General features: G+C 43.1%; 1 protein-coding gene across 1 annotated transcript in view; it reads right to left on the bottom strand.

Annotated features, from left to right (window-relative positions):
* Nucleotides 1-6,915, bottom strand: part of SNX9 (sorting nexin 9) — an 87,413-nt gene extending 80,498 nt beyond the window's left edge. Inside the window, exon 1 of the mRNA XM_033100333.1 lies at nucleotides 6,053-6,915. Coding sequence (XP_032956224.1) covers nucleotides 6,053-6,064 — 12 coding nt within the window. The 5' untranslated portion in view covers nucleotides 6,065-6,915. The remainder of the gene's footprint in view (nucleotides 1-6,052) is intronic.
* Between the last annotated feature and the right edge of the window lie 9,380 nt (nucleotides 6,916-16,295).

Genomic DNA, 16,295 nt, shown 5'->3' with positions numbered 1-16,295 from the left:
ATGGGGAAAGAATGAGAGACTATAAAGAATGACCAAGTAGATTTTAAATAGAACCAAATATAATTTCTAAAACTAAAATACAATTAAAAATTAAAGGTATGGACAAAAGAGCAGATTAGGCCCAACTAAAAAAGAATAGTGAACTGAACATAAGAGCCAAAGAAATTATCCAGAATGCAGCACAGAAAAAAAACATGACAGGTTAAGTCAGGAAGTTAGATGTCTGTTGGACCTTTTCATGCTAATTAGAGTTCCAGAAAGAAAGAATGGGAAGACACAATATTCATGAAATAATAATCGCTGAGAATTTTCTGCACCTGTACTCCCCAGTACGGTAACCATTAACCACATGTGGCTATTTAAATTAAAACTAAAAACAGTTCCTCAGTCATACTAACCACATTTCAAATTCTCGTCAGCCACACGTGGCAGGTGACACCATGTGGGGCTGCAGAGATGTAAAACATGTATACCATCACAGCAAGTTTTACTGAATTGTACTGCTCTAGAGCTACTGAAAGACCCAAGACACCTGTTAAATCCCAAGCTATGTATTAATAAATAAAATCCACACATGGAAACACTACAGTGAAGCTGCAAAATACTAAAGACACAGAGAAGGTCTTAAAAACAGACAGAGGGAAGAGTCAGATCATCTATAAAGGAACAATATTAGATGGCTAACTTCTCAGCAGTAACATTGAATAAACTCAGCAGTAACATACAGAATAAACTTTCCGAAAAGCTGAGGGAGGTGGGGAAAGAAGTAAAGTAAGAGGGGAGGAGGGATCCTCAATCAGTCCATAAGATGGTCGTTAGGAATCCAAACACATCAGTACACACAAAAGCACAGAAAATTCTCTAACCACAAAGCCAGATTAAAAAGGTAAAATTCAGCTACAGACTTTTATATAGCCGGTAAATATTTACCAAAAGAAAGCTAGTGAAACCACATTAACTTTAGACAAAATGGTCTTTAAGAAAAAATGTACTACAAAGAGCGTCACTTCATAATGATAAAAAGTTCAAGTCACGTGGAAGATAATGCTAATTCTAAACTCAGAGATTTTTTTTAAAATCCACCATTTTGACATGTCCTTCAAGTAGACAAAAGATATGTTAAATACACCACATCAAGTAGTTAGTAAGGATACAGATGTGAACGAAGTAATTAGTAACTTCAGTCTAATGAAAACACACACATATCAATTAAGGAATACATACATACATACATACATACATACATACTGTCCCTCAACTTCCCATAGAGATTTTATGGGGATCACATCTCTCAAGGGGAAGACAGGCAGGCAGTTAGAGACAGGCATCGGGTCTCTGCATGCCTGCACGTCCAACACAACCCACAGAATGTGACCGCTCAAAAGGTCTCCCGTCTGCCCAAAACATTCCCTTTTCATTATAATTATCCATCCCTATGAGGAATAAATGGGTACAAAATACCCAACTAGATTAAACCGGTCACTCATACCTGCACAGTAAAGGCCACAACGACCTTCATTTCACCTGAGCCTCAGTATACCATCATTATAATATCATGCATTATAATATCATTATAATATCATCATTATAATATAATGCCCAGAAGTTCATTAATATCATTATAACAGACTGAATTCTGGGAAGGAACATGTGCAGTCTAAAACGATGAGGTAATAGCCTCTTGTCAATCACAGGTGTTGGTCAAGTGGTCCCACACCCAGAGAGGAACAACCCATTCTAGAGGCAAAACGGATAAAAACTCCAAGTCCTCGCCATTCAGAGCCTTTTGAGCCTGTTGAGCCATGCTTTTGCTCAGGCCCGCTCCTATCCCTTTGGAGTGTACTTTCTCTTCTAATAATGACGCCCTTGAGCCAATGCCTTCTGCTCGGGCCCACTTCTACCTCTTTGGAGTGTACCTTTTCTTCTAATAAACTGCTCTTTCACCACTTTACCTCAGTATCTTGTTCAATTCTTTGCTCGAGATGCCAAGAACCTGGACACTGCACTGAGGAGGGCCCACCCCCGGTAAGGTAGTAGCCAGGATTCCTAGTTTTCCTCCCCGAGGGCCAGGTTCAACTCCCGGTGTGGGAACCTAGCCCGGACACTGCCAGTTCGACCCCTGGTGTGCAAACCAAGCTTGGGCATCGCCCCGAGAATGGCCCCCCCCTCTGGTAACATGATCATTAGTAAACCTGAATTATTATATTTTTAAAAAATTGCTACTAAGCTGTAGATGTGTATTTTCCTTTGTGCATGTATACTTAAAACAAAATTTACTAAAACACACAATTAAACAAACAAAAGTTTACAGCTGGAAATAAAGAATTTTCTTTAACAGTTACTTATCTCACTGGAATATCTTTTTGCTCTTTCAAAGTGGAGAGGGAGGAACTGAGGCAAGAAAATTTAACATTCATTCATGTAATAACAACTTATCAAGAGCTTTGGTTCTGGGCTGGTCACAGAGAATGCAAAGGTAAGCAAACACACACAGTCCTAGATTCCTGGGGCTGACAGCACCCTAAAGGAGACAGCCCCCCAGTTGCAGAAACAAACCTACAATGGCAGTCAGGACCCCGTAACAAAGGTAGGGGAGGTCAGGAATGCTTTCCAGGGGGAGTGATGCTTTGAGCTGAGACACGGGTAAACATAAGGTACTGGGGTTAGAGGACAGAGAACAAACAGCATTCCAGGAAAAAAAGGAACCGCATATGCAAAGTCAACTACAAAGTGTTAGGAGGGCAAAGTAAAACTATAATTTTCAGATGGTCAATATACAAATGGTGCAGTAGAAAACTCTGCAAAATTTTTATGCTTTCTAATCTATTCCTTCTTTATTAAGAAATTGGTTTACCTTCTTACTGTCATAGAATTTTTCTTTGAGACTACAAAAACTGTCCAGATATTCTACTTAAGAAACTTTAGAAAATATGACTATTATTCAAAATTGAATGGTTAGCATTTTCCACACGTTTTAAAAAAAACATCAAAACCAACTTTAATCCTAAGGCTCTTTAGAAAGACATTTCTAGTATTTTATTCTTTTTTTCAGATAAAGAGATTTTTGCTCAGGAGTGAGTACAAAGTATGCTTTCCGAACTGTTCTTACTAAGTGTATCATAGAACAGTCCTGAGCAATTCACTCATTTCCTAGTAGTATTTCAACATTCCACATCTACTTAATTATAACACAAATGTATAACTTTAGACACTGGATCTGGAAAGAGATGTTGTGTTTTATTAAAGACACCAGGGACTCCTAAAATCTTCTTATAATGATTATTCCTAAAACTATGTAATCACAAAAGGACCCAAATTAGTTACCAAAGGTTAACTTTGACATGGCTATCACATCTGAATTATATAGTAGCTATGACTCGATTAACTTCCATTAATGATTTTCTTTATGTCCCTTTTCATATGTTATGGGTCAAAAAAAAAATTTTCCCAAGATTTAATAAATAAAACTTTACTCTAAATTCACCATATGACTGTGTCAAAATACAACCTGTTGAGGCTTCTAACAGAAGTCAAGACATTACACATTCACATTAGCCTTTCCCTGTATTTGTTCACAATTTAGCGACATGCACTCAAAACTGAATTCAACTTTCTCCTGGGTTAGGGATTAGGATCAAAGAACAGATAATCCCTTTAAAATATGCAGTTACTGATTAACTTTTCTTGGCAGTGAAGAATTGAGTTTTCTTCTAAAAGGTGAGTATACCAGAGGAGTTTTTTAAAAATCACTATAGTTCAAAGATAACTGTATCTTCAAGAAAACATGTAAGAAAAATACATAAGAAAATCATACCTAAAACAACAGAAGCCAAACTCTGGCTTCAAAGGAAAATTCAAAGGGAAACCTGACACTACCTAAAATGTCCAGATATTGCATTTATTTGTCATCACTTAATGCTCCTAGCAAGAGCCTGTGTACCAAATGAGTCTTAAAATTTTATTAAAAAGTTAGATGTTATTAGTTATTAAAAGTACATGCTCCCCAACTACCCAATTAAAGAAAGGGAAGGGAAAAACCCAAACCACTAGATGTTGGAGGGGAAACAGCAAGTACAACTTTCTCTGGGAACAAATAAAATGAGACTTTGGTTTGATACAGAATCACCATGAAGTAGGAAAACCAGAACTCTGAGGATGGGTCCTCTTTTAATAAATGCTCTTTTCCTCGTCCTTTCTTAAAAAAAATGGAAGTAGTTTGCCACCATGTAAACAAGGAAATGAGTCCCATGTGGAATAGTGATTAGAAAGGTGAAAGAAACTAAGAGCCAGAGTTACCGGAATTTGCCTTCAGAGTGGTGGGGATAATCAAGTCGGAAGTGCTGACACATGCTTTAAGGCTTGTGTCTAGTGAGGACATGTGCAATTCAAGTTTAGTACAATAACTGTCCTTTTCGATTTTATGGAAAAACTAAGTTCAGGTGTAACTATCAAATTTTTCATCATGTATACCCACACTAGTTGCTAAGCCTGGACCCACCTAAAAGACAGTACCAGTAACGTGCATTAGATCAGAGTGTGAAATACCACAGCCCTGACCACCACTAAACAGATAACTACCACAAACAGCTTTTAAGGTTGCAAGGTGAGTGTAAAATAAGGCCGTGTAACTGGTAATTTCTGGAATGTGTGGCAACAAACCTCAAAATCAAATTTCCTTAAGACATCCGTGCGTTTTGTTGAGTTTTGAGTTTTGTTTTTAAAAGGATCAACGAAACATTATATACGTTAAAAAGGTAGCAAATTCTATCACATCTTATAAAACCAAGGAAGGGTATAGCTAATAATCTATTAACTAGTAGGTAATTATTTCAGTAACTGCAGGCAACAGGTTCCCTGGAGAAGAGTGGCCTTTAAAAAAAAAAAAAAAACTAAACACTGCACCTACATAAATTTAGAGCAAAAAATTTAACAGACTGAAATGGTATCAGACAATCTTATCTTTTAAAGGGATTTCACATTTCTTACTACTTTCCTGTCTCTCTACCAAAAACAAAAACCCAAGAACAAAAACGTTAGGCTTTCAACAAACCAAAAAAAGCTTACAGATTTCAAACATAAATATGGAAGAGGGTGCTGATCTTTACAAAAGTGACAGAACAAAAAACTATTTGCAAAAGTCAATGCATTCCTCAAAACACATGACTACCTCCTGGAATCTTCATTCAATGGTCCTGGCTTTCCTAGTTTACATTAAGAATTAAGGAAAACACCCCAGGAAAGGGAGCGGGGAAGGGTGACGCCAGCAGACGCAAGCAGCGAAGGGTGACCTCTAATTCTACGAAAAATACTCTAAAATAAGCAAAGCACCACTCCTGGCCAATTACCAAGCGCGAGTCAAACTTCCACCACGTAAGTCGGGCCTGGGCCTTTTTCAAGCAAACGCGTTATTGAAAGCCCAGTCATTTCCCTCTTTGTATTTTATTCACGCTGGAAATAACATTCAAACTGAAAAGCTAACAAAACAAAAGAAAAAAAAAAACAAGAAAGGAAGTGGAAGCGCGGGGCGTTCAATTTGCGTTTTCCCTCCCCCGGAGCTCTCGCTCGCCGGCCTGAATTTAAAACGCCGAGTCCTCTCCCGCCGGGGTCGAGTCCCCCAAAACCGGCCGGCGTGCCGGGAGTCCACCAGGAGGCGGAGGGAGGGGACGCTCCTCTCCGCCGCGGCCGGATGTGCGGGGCACTGGCGACTGGACACCACTCGGAACCTTACCAGCGTCTCCCGGTGGCCGGCACGGCTCCTCCGAGCGAGCCGAGGGCTGCGGGAACTTCACCTCCACGCGGCCGGCCGCAGCCCACGTTCAGGGGCAAACTTTGCAGGAGGCCCCGCTCGCGTCCGGGGTCCCGCCCCACGACCCTCTAGCGCCTGCAGCCGGGCCCCCGAACGCCCTCGCCCCGCGTGACCCGAGCCCTGGGGGGCTGCGAGCCGGCCCCTCAGCTTCGCCCGCGTCCCTGCCGCCCGCGTCCCCGGCCCGGACCCTCCTGGCCCCGCCGCGGAGCCGAGGGGCCGCCAGGGCCTGCGCTGCGCGCCCCTCACCTTAGTGGCCATGGCGGGCGGATCTCCGGCCCGGGACGGCCGGCTCCTCTCCCGCGCCGCGCTGTCGGCCCGAGGCGGGCAGGCGAAGGTGAGGGCGGCTACGACTGGGCCACGGCGCGGCGGCGGCGGCGACAGCTCCGCCTCGGCCCCGAGTCTGGGCGCTGGGTGACTCCAGCCGCCGCCCGCTCCGCCAGTTCCTGAAACTCCCCGACTGCGCGGCCCCCGCCCCTGCCGGCGAGCCTCCCATTTACCGCGGCGTGCGCGGCGCGGCCGGCGGAAGCGCGCCCGGTGCCCTCGGCCAGCCAGGCCTCCTCGCCCACTTTCCGCCCCCGCCCGGAGCCTCCGCCCCGGGCCCGCCGCCGCCGGGCGCCCTTTGTTCCACCGCTCAGGGACGCGGCCCGAGTCGCTGCCGGAGTCGGGGTCGGTGCCCGGGTCCCAGCCCCCGGCCGCGCCCCGCCTGGCTGCCCGCGGAAATGTTGGGGGGAGTGAGGACGCCTCGGGGGGGAGCGCCCTCCCCGGGAGCCGAGTCCCGACTGGCTCCTCACGACCGCGCCGCACGCAGCGGCTCAAGTTCGGCTGCGTGAGGCACGAGGCTACGGTGACAAGTCTACGTCCCCCTGGCCGGGCACGGGTGACCAACGGGGATCTTGGTCCTGAGTCGGGAGTGCTGTTGGGCCGACTGTGCTCTGGGCTGAGTAAAACGAGTGCTACATAAACAGCCGGGACCGAGCGGAGCAATGGCTCCCTGGTCCGACCGGCCCTTCCAGGAGGTTCTGCCTCAAGCCTGGGGTTACCACAGGCTGGGATCCCGCCTGGAGCTTCTGGGCCGCGACGCTTGGAGAGTTCATTCTGAGATGTCACATTAACCTTCTGCACGCTTGATCAATTTAAAAATGACGCAGGGCCCTAGAGGTTTGGGGAAGATACAACGTATTTTCTGAAAGTGGAAATGAGAGGTCTAAAATTTTCCATATTTTTTTGTCAACATGTTTTTCTTCAGAGTTGGACACACGGGTTTTATTCATACATGAATGACTTAAATTGAGCAGTAAGATTATCACTGGAGTACCAAAAATATGACTGGAAGATATATCTTAATTGGTATGTCAGTGTAGTACAGTTTGTTTTTTATTATCAGGGATATATATGTTAAAAGAGGCAGCTATCAAATCAAGTCTAGATTTGATTATTAGCCTAGAAAAGCAGTATTTAGAACTAATGCCAAATTTTGTGTTCTGTCGAAAATACTCTTTGACCTCCAGAGATTTGAAGAGTTATTATACATTCAGCAATGGAGTTGAAAATGGATATGGTGTTACAGAATTTTCTGTAAATTTTTTGTTTGCTGAGTTCATGGCTAAAGCTATAGTCATAAATTATAATACTCATAAATAGTCAAAGTAAAAGGAAAGCGAGAGATTACCATTCATTGACAGTTTAATTACTATATACTGTTTCCCAGAAAATAAGACCTAGCTGGACCATCAGCTCTAATACATCTTTTGCAGCAAAAATTAGTATAGGACCCGGTCTTTATAATATAATCAATATAATATAATACCAGGTCTTATATTAATTTTTGCTCCAAAAGATGCATTAGAGCTGATGGTCCAGCTAGGTCTTATTTTCGGGGAAACATGGTACTAGACTTTCACATGCTTTAATCTTATTTAATCCTTATAAGGAAACTTTGAGAAAGTCATTGTTGTCCACTGTTTACAGACATGAAGAAATCAAGTCTCCCTGAAATAACTTGGCTGATTTGGTAATACTTTTCAAAATTGAAAATTCCCATAACCTTGGGCCTAGCAGGTCTATTTCTAGGAATGTATCGTGCTGTCAGATTTGCGCAAGTGAGTCATGATGTTAGTTAAGTAAAGCATTGTTCTAACCCAAAACAGAAAGCAACCTATATGTTTGTTAATAGGACTGTTTCAATACAGCATACCAGGCAAATGAAATTCTGGGAAGCCCATAAGAAAAGGATAATATTTAAAAAGGCACAAATAAAGATAAACATAGCATAGCACAATCCACTTGTGTAAAAAAATATGAAAATACTTTGTATATACCTAGAAAATGCCTGAAGATTCATTAGATGCCATCGTCAGAATTTTTGAAAATGTGTTTATTACTTTATTTTAAAAATGTTTGTTTTAATAAACAACTAAATAAATATCTGGACTAAGAACACATACTAACTTGTATGTGGAAAAGCCAGGATTTGAACTTGGGTAATAGCATAAGTAATGAATTTTCCATATTCTTTCACATTTGAAAGCTGCCTTCAGCTCCCTGCAGCAGTTCAACAATGCATGTTTTGTAAGGGAGCTACAAACTCGGGGTTGATCCTGTGACCTGTGCTTTTTGGCATGCTCAATTGACACCCGCCTGGATGGGGTGCTGGTGGGCCAGTTGTGCTCTCCTCTGGGCTGAGTAAAATGAGTGCTGAATAAACATCCGGGACCAAGCAGAGCAATGGCTCCCTGGACCTTCCAAGAGGTTCTGCCTCAAGCCTGCGGTTACCACCAATCAACCTGGACACCTGATACCAAGAAAGGAAAAAGACCAGAGTCCAAGCTTTTCCGATTTGAACAATTTCTGTAGTCTTGGTTTCATCCTTAGAAGTAACCATGGAAGACATCAAATTCATGATGACTAAGCAAAATCAATAAAAACATTAAATGAAAGTGAAATCACTACCTGTATTATTGAGATAGTAAAAACACCATGACATTGTTTCCTAGTCCGGTAGTGCATCACTAATGTAATCTCAGGGAGTCTGAGCTCCAGCTCCATCTAATACCACCCTCCCGGGGCCATACTGGCCTCTCGCTTCCTCCCCCCCCCCCCCCCAGCATCATACTCTGTTCCATGGAGAGGTTCCTGGGCATGTGACCTGCGCAGGGTCCAGTGCTTAGAGGGACCCCACTCTTGCTTTAATGCTTCTCTCTCACAAACTTTAAATTCTGAATAGTCTTGAACAAGAGACCTCACGTTTTCATTTCATTTCACAGCAAATTACATTGCTTGTGTTGTTTCTTTGTCTGAATTACCCCTATCCCCCCACCATCTGTTCACTTCCCCCCACCACCCCACACACCAGCTGACCTCCCACTCATCCTTCGGAGCTCTCCTGGAGCGTCACAGCAGTTAGTATTCCTCAGGGAAATCTTCCCTGCCCCCAGTTTCAGTCAAGTTCTGTTGATTGAAGGTCTCACCGTACTTGGTTTCCTTGCCTTTGGAAATTTGTTTGTAATTCATTATTGAGTGACCAGTTGCCTGACTCCCCCCATCAGACAGTAAGTTAAGGAGCAGAGGCTTTGTGCCCATGTCTCCAACCTGCCCTAGCACCACTGAAGGGGACCAAAGTTTTGCCACCCCCAAAGTGTGCCTCTTGGGATACTGATTTTAAGTTGGTTATTAAGAAATGAAGACCCCGAGAGAACCTTTGACCCACGCCCTTTCCTGCCTAAGAGATTCAGATGGAAAGGCCTTCTCCTGGAAGGGAATCAACATATTGTGGCACATAGAAAGGCTCTAAGCTGGGGCCTGTTAACTAGACGCCCCACCTCATGTCCCATTGTTTCAGAGTTGGCTAGCAGGGATTTGCCTGTCACCTGTGTTCCCCTCTTACTCAGCTACCTGTAAATTGCTTATTGCCTTTGAAATCCCAGACCCGTTCCCCTCTCTTTGTCCCTAACGGCATATAAACCTCAACTGCCCAATGCTCGCTGGTCCGACTGGACCTTACAGGGTAGGTAAATGACTTACCTATTGGTGTGCATTAGGCCAGAGCAGAGACAAGAGCCCACTTCTCTTATCACGGGTCTCCAAAACATGTCATTTTTGAACTAAAAATATTTCAGGTGAGAGGTTCGAAGGCAGTTTTGTGAAGGTCAAGACAGTCACTGTACCAGTGACATGATCCGTCTCTCTGGCCCAATCTTATTCCGGCGTGCGTTGTTCCTGTGGCCTTCAGGCTAACAGCTCCTGCTAGAGAGATGCTAATCATTAGAAGAATTCTACGTGGGACTTGAGTTTTTAAAAGAACAGTCCCTTGCTGGAAGGCGCCGCTCCCAAGCAGGTGGGGGAAATGTGTACAAAAATAATGATAATTTATCAAAGGCTTGCAGGAGCCTCAAGAGCAGACTCAGGTCAGCTGGGGTGAACAGACTAAGAACAAACAAAGAGATTTAGAGATTTCCGGGTCTTCCTCAGACCCTGCTGGTACCCAGATGTCTGTGGTCGTCAATCACCTCTTGCCCCTCCCATCTTCCCTTCCCTTGACTTAAAAGAAGCCTGAACTCTGTACTTTCTTAAGATTGATTTGAGGATTAGAACCCCCCATTTTTTCAAGTGGCACCTTCTCAAACAATAAACCTTTCCTTACTCCCAACTCTTATGTTTGGAGTTTTGGCTTTCGGAAGCGTAGGGCACATGGACTCTTAGACCGGTAACAAGATAAACCAGTCAAGGACTCCTGTCTTGAACTGTGCTAGGAGCCACCCACCCACACTAGAAGAACAGAAGAAGCATGATATCCTTTCATCTTATTCCAAGAAGTCCAGCCGCCAAGTGGAACAGTGGCTTCTCCCAAACTAGAAAGTTGACGTCACTCAGGATAATCACGAAAAGCCCTGGGCCAAGTTGGGAAGAACGTGGTTTCATCTTCTGATTCCATTTGATCACCTGTTCAAACCTCTTTCTTTCCTCCCATCCACTTCCTTCCTTTGACAGGCTTTCTCAGAGGTGGTGCTTTCCGTGGGCCGTCCTCAGAACCCAGAGGTTGAAACTGGCACACGTCAAGTTCAGCTATTTGCTCTACAGCCTGAATTTCCATTACTCCCATTGGTGAGAACACAATTGATTAGCTAAGGAATTTGATTTGCATTTGCAGACTGCGTTTGGCTAGATGGCACTTTTAAAAGAAAAAAAGCTGTAGCCAGAGCCACAAAGAGTTGTTCAGTTTAGGCTTTGAGCTCTTTTTATCATGCCAGGGGGAGGGAGTGACAAGCATTCCTAGGAGCCTGTGCTAATGGCACAGCTGGTGGCCATAAGAATGGCTATTAACTCTTGCCCTGGGTTTGTTCAGTAACAGTTAGGTGTTATGACTATACACTTATAAAGTTAAAGCACCTTTATTTTAACTGCAGAAATTAATAACTTCATCACTGTAACTCTGAAACTCTCTAGCCCCAAACACATCTTTTCACATTGAAATGATAGTTTTTAAAAGTTGTCTTTTAAAAACTTAACTTTCTTAGATATAGCTCTAATGGTTCCACAAAACACAAATACAGTCCTCATCCCAATTCCCTTCTCTCTTTTTCCATTCTTTCTTCCTTAGGAGCACAGACTTTCCTGTCGACAGAGCTGGATTCTTGTCATGCAGGGTCTCTGGTACCATTCGCTGCATAAGAACGCAGGATATGGTGAGGCCAAAAAGGAACACCAGAGACCCCGCATGACAATTCTGTTACTTACAATCCATGTAACCTTAGGTACATTACTTCTTCATCCTCAGTTTCCTGAACTGCAAAATGGGAATAACAACAACAACAACAACAACAATAATATCTATCTCATGGGTTTGTTGTGTGGATTAAATTAGATGATGAGCTCAAAGGATTTAGCTTGACGCTTTCTACATAATAAGCTCTCAGTAAATATCAGTTATAATTCTTGTTTCTTTCTCTAGTCGAAATTAGATTGTCCTTATATTCCAATAGCTCAGATCCCAACTACTAAGTGCTAGGTTAACTAATGTGAAACTAATGTGGGAATATGAAACTATGAAAAATAATGTGGAATGGGATGAAAACGTAATGGTTGCCCACCCTATATGGTGGAAGATGGGAAGAGTGGGGAATAGGACAGAACCCCAGCGTCAGACTGGGTTGGCACAAAGGTATATTTTTTTCTCTCATTTTATAAATTAATTGAGGTTAAAGTGAACCTCAGGGGTGGCCTTGGAAATAAACAGGAGAAAGTGGTGTGGCAGGTGCCTTTCCAATCACAAAAAATGTTAAGTCCTCACCTTGTACCAGGCACAGTTGCAGGTGTTGGAAATAAAAGTCCCTGCTCTGAGAATTTAGAATCTAGAGTGGGTGGGGGAAGAAGATAAACAATTACATATGTAACACGTCAGGTGCTTTTGTAAGTTCTCTGGTGGAAAATTAAAGCAGGCAAAGGTTTTAGAGAAATGGCAAAGGTTATTTTATAGGAAGCTGTCCCTTGGTGTTAAGCTGGCCAATGTATGTATAAAAGTGGATGACTTTTTAATTTGTTTTGGTTGATTGGCTTTAGTTTTGGTTCCATTTTGACCAAGTCACTTCTCTCTCGACACCGTCTGGGAGACACAATCTGTGTAGAATAATGAGAAATGGTGTCCAGAACTGGAGATTTAGCTGGAATGTAATTGCTAGGATCTGAGCAGGCAGGAAGAGGCTGGAGGTTGCTGAGTCTGCATAGATGGCAGGCGTGACACTGACAGGCAGGGTTAGGCTGCAGCAGGGATTGTGTGCTCTTGGTTCTGTACTGGCCTTACGCTCAGTTTGGGTGGTCCTGACTCCCAGAAGGAAGGCTGGGTTAGGATACTGAGAGCAGGGCAGTGATTGTAAGATGGGCTAACTAGCAAGCTCTCAGCCTTCATGATCACTGATGTTCCCTAAAACTTTACCCTAGGAAATTGCTTTGATTCTCTGACCTGTTGTGGGCAGACTCTGACATTAGTTCTCAGAAACATCTTTACAGACAGTGATTGAGCACAAAGAAGCAAATGATATTGATGGTAGAAATAGCTGGGTAGCAAAGGACATTTTGCTAGTTCCTGTGTCATTGCTCAAGTCACAGGCTATGGAGAGTTCCTTTTAAAGCTAAAGGTCTCATCTAACTTGCCAGCACATACAAACACACATTATTCCTTCTTCGTGGAAGGCAATTCTAATGACAGTGCTTGTTAACCACAAGTCCAGGACATGTGCTGCTATCACCACGATTTATTGCTAGGCACTGTGAATGACAGTCTCTGTCCCTTGGAGTCCTGTTCTCCCCCAGGCCTTTGATCAGAGAGGGTATCCACTGCTGAGTGCTGACTGGTAAGCGTGTGGCCCTGGAGTTGGACTGTACTTGGCTTGAAACTCATTTCTGCTGCCTACCACCTGTGTGAATTTGAGCAGGTTGTTTAATCTCCATCCTCAGCTTTCTCATTTACAGTGACACATCCCTGAGGCTTGTTTACAGGATTTAGCAAGACCACCTTTCGCTGGAGTAGCATGCTGTTCTAGCAGAGATGAACAGCTATCAATAACTGTCTACTTGGTGGGCTTTGCTCAGATGCCAATTCCTCATTGCAGTTCTCATACCTAGGGCGAACTTCCTAATATGCTATCTGTCATGCAGGGTGTCATGCGCCGTCTCCGGTCCCGCTCCCCACATAAGAACGCAGGACATGGACATGGTGAGGCCAAAAAGGAACATCCACAGAGCCATGGATATGGGAGTCATACCACTATAGTGTCACTGGCATCTGGATTGGAGACACAGGAGGTGGGAGCCACACTATCCACAACCTGCTGTCCACTTGTCTCTGCCAACCAACCTCACCTGCTAGTTGCAATCCGCCTCTCCGCAATCCGCAATCCATACTTCGCCCCTTGCTAGCTTAGCCACCATCTTCTTGGTAGCCCCCATTTTCTGCTAGCGTAGCCACAGCAGTCATATTAGTGGCCAATGGCTCACTGGTTACAGCTGACGGCCAACTAGCCAGCTGATGGCCATCCAATCACAGTTGATGGCCATTTACTACCTGATTGAGCACCTTTCCATGTGAGGCCGAGATTCTGGAAACTGCACTCCTGGCTCTGTCCCCACACTATCCCACAATGATCATAACTTATTCTTCTTATTCATGTCCAGTACCTATCTGTGGTCACCCCTCTGCATGTGTTTCAGCTTTGCCTTTCCACTCACTCCTCTCTTTCTTCATCTCCACTGTATTCCATTTCAGTCACTTGGTATATGTAACCTCTTCTCTAACGTGTCTAGCTTCTCTACTCTAGTTTCTCAGAATTTTCACAGGCACCTCAGCAATTTTTCTGCTTAAGATCTTTAAACCTTTGACGAAGCCAGGAAATGTCAAAATGCAAAATATTCTTTTAAGTAAATAAATGCATAAACACTCACAATTCTTATAAACACAAGCTCAGCATTAGTGTCCAAATAGGTAACAAATTTAATGTTATACTTATACTTTGTAGAAATAGAGAAATGCTAAGCTTATTTTTTTTTAAAGTATTAAATAACTATTCAGACACACATGTGGTTCTTATCAGCAGTCACTACCTGTTCATGTCAATACTTGTAAAGCTGTGATTTTCAGGTGGCAGTTGTTAGATCGTTGATTAGAAGGGTGCACGCTAGAGGCCTGGCCCAGTACTTGACACAGGTACTAGGTGTTCACGAAGCAGTGGCTCTTATTAGGGCTAGTTTGGTCTACCAAGCACTTTTTATTTCATTCACAAAAAATGTCTTGAGAGGCTGAAATGTGCAAAGAGCAACGGTAGATAAGCACATCATCATGAAACATGCATTTTGTACTCCCCTCGAACGTGAAATAGCAGAAGGAAAATAAGACATCCATCCTACAGTCAGAGGCCCTGAGACAGTCCTGCCTGGCTAAGTCACTCTTACTCAACAAATGTCCTCTGCTCTTCCTGGAAACAATACTGTCATGCTACTGCCATGAGAACCACTGGGAGAAACACCTGTGTTTAGAGAACCTGTGGTTTCAGATGTAAAGAGAAAGGAAAAGCTGTGAAAAAAGCAGAAGAATTTAGGGGAGTCAGTCACCACACTGCCCAGACCTCAAACCCCAACACACTTACCCAGGGCTAACGTGCCTTGTAATCATCCTTGCCTCAAATCTTTCCCACTAGATGTGATCATTAGAGACTAAATGATTATAGCATGCTCTTTTGAAAATGTAATTGTTTATTCTGGGAGGATTAACGAACTATTGTTCCCTTGTGTAAAACTGGTGTGGTAAATATTCACTAGACAGAATTCATGGAAATGAAGGGGAAGTGAATAATTTTGCAACGTGGTTACTGACTGTTAGAAATCAGATCCCTATGCTCAGAGCAGACCACTTGAAACAGAGATCCAAGTCCTTTCCTCAGTGGGCGCAACTACGAGGTCCGGCTATGTAATTTGCAGGTCTCAGAGCAAAATGAAAATGTTCAAAAATGATTAAGAATTTCAAAAGAATGAAATTTGATCTGTCTTTTATGCCATAAAATTTGACTCAAAATGGATTAAAGATTTAAATGTAAGACCAGAAACCATGAAACTTCTAAAAGAAAACATAGGGGAAAAGCTCCTTGATATTGGTCTGGACAAGGATATTTTGGATATGACACCAAAAGCACAGGCAACAAGGGCGGCCGGTCAGCTGGTTAGAGTGTGGTGCTAGTAACACCAAGGTTGCCGGTTCAATCCCCACACGAGCCACTGTGAGCTGCGCCCTCCTTAAAAAAAAAAATCACAGGCAACAAAAGCAAAAATAAACAAATGGGACTATATCGAACTAAAAAGCTCTGTACAGCAAAGAAAACCATTAATAAAATAAAATGGCCACCTGTGGAATGGGAGAAAGTATTTGCAAACCACCTATCTGATAAGGGGTTAATATCAAAAATATATAAGGAACTCACACAACTCAATAACGAAAAAATCAAATAACCTGACTAAAAAATGGGCAAGGGATCTAAATAGACATTTTTCCAAAAAAGATATACAAATGGTCAACAGGTATATGAAAAGGCGTTCAACATTGCTAATGATCAGAAAAGTTCAAATCAAAACCACAATGAGATATCACTTCACAGTTGTTAGGATGGCTGTTACCAAAAAGACAAGAGATAACAGTTGGTGAGGGTTTGGAGAAAAGAGAACCCTTGGTACAATGCTGGTGGAAATGTAAATTGGTACAGCCACTATGGAAAACAGTATGGAAGTTCCTCAAAAAATTAAAAATAGAAATACCGTATGAGCCAGCAATCCTACCTTGTTTCCCCGAAAATAAGACCTAGCCAGACCGTCAGCTCTAATGCGTCTTTTGGAGCAAGAATTAATATAAGATCCGGTATTATGTGATATGATATGCTATGATATATGATATTAGGCCCGGTCTTATATTATAGTAAAATAAGACTGGGTCTTATATTAATTTTTGCTCCAA

Source organism: Rhinolophus ferrumequinum, chromosome 3 (assembly GCF_004115265.2).
Source record: "Rhinolophus ferrumequinum isolate MPI-CBG mRhiFer1 chromosome 3, mRhiFer1_v1.p, whole genome shotgun sequence".
NCBI classification, from domain to species: domain Eukaryota; kingdom Metazoa; phylum Chordata; class Mammalia; order Chiroptera; family Rhinolophidae; genus Rhinolophus; species Rhinolophus ferrumequinum.
Note: the sequence above shows the minus strand (reverse complement) of the source record. Positions and strands in the feature narration are given on the sequence as shown.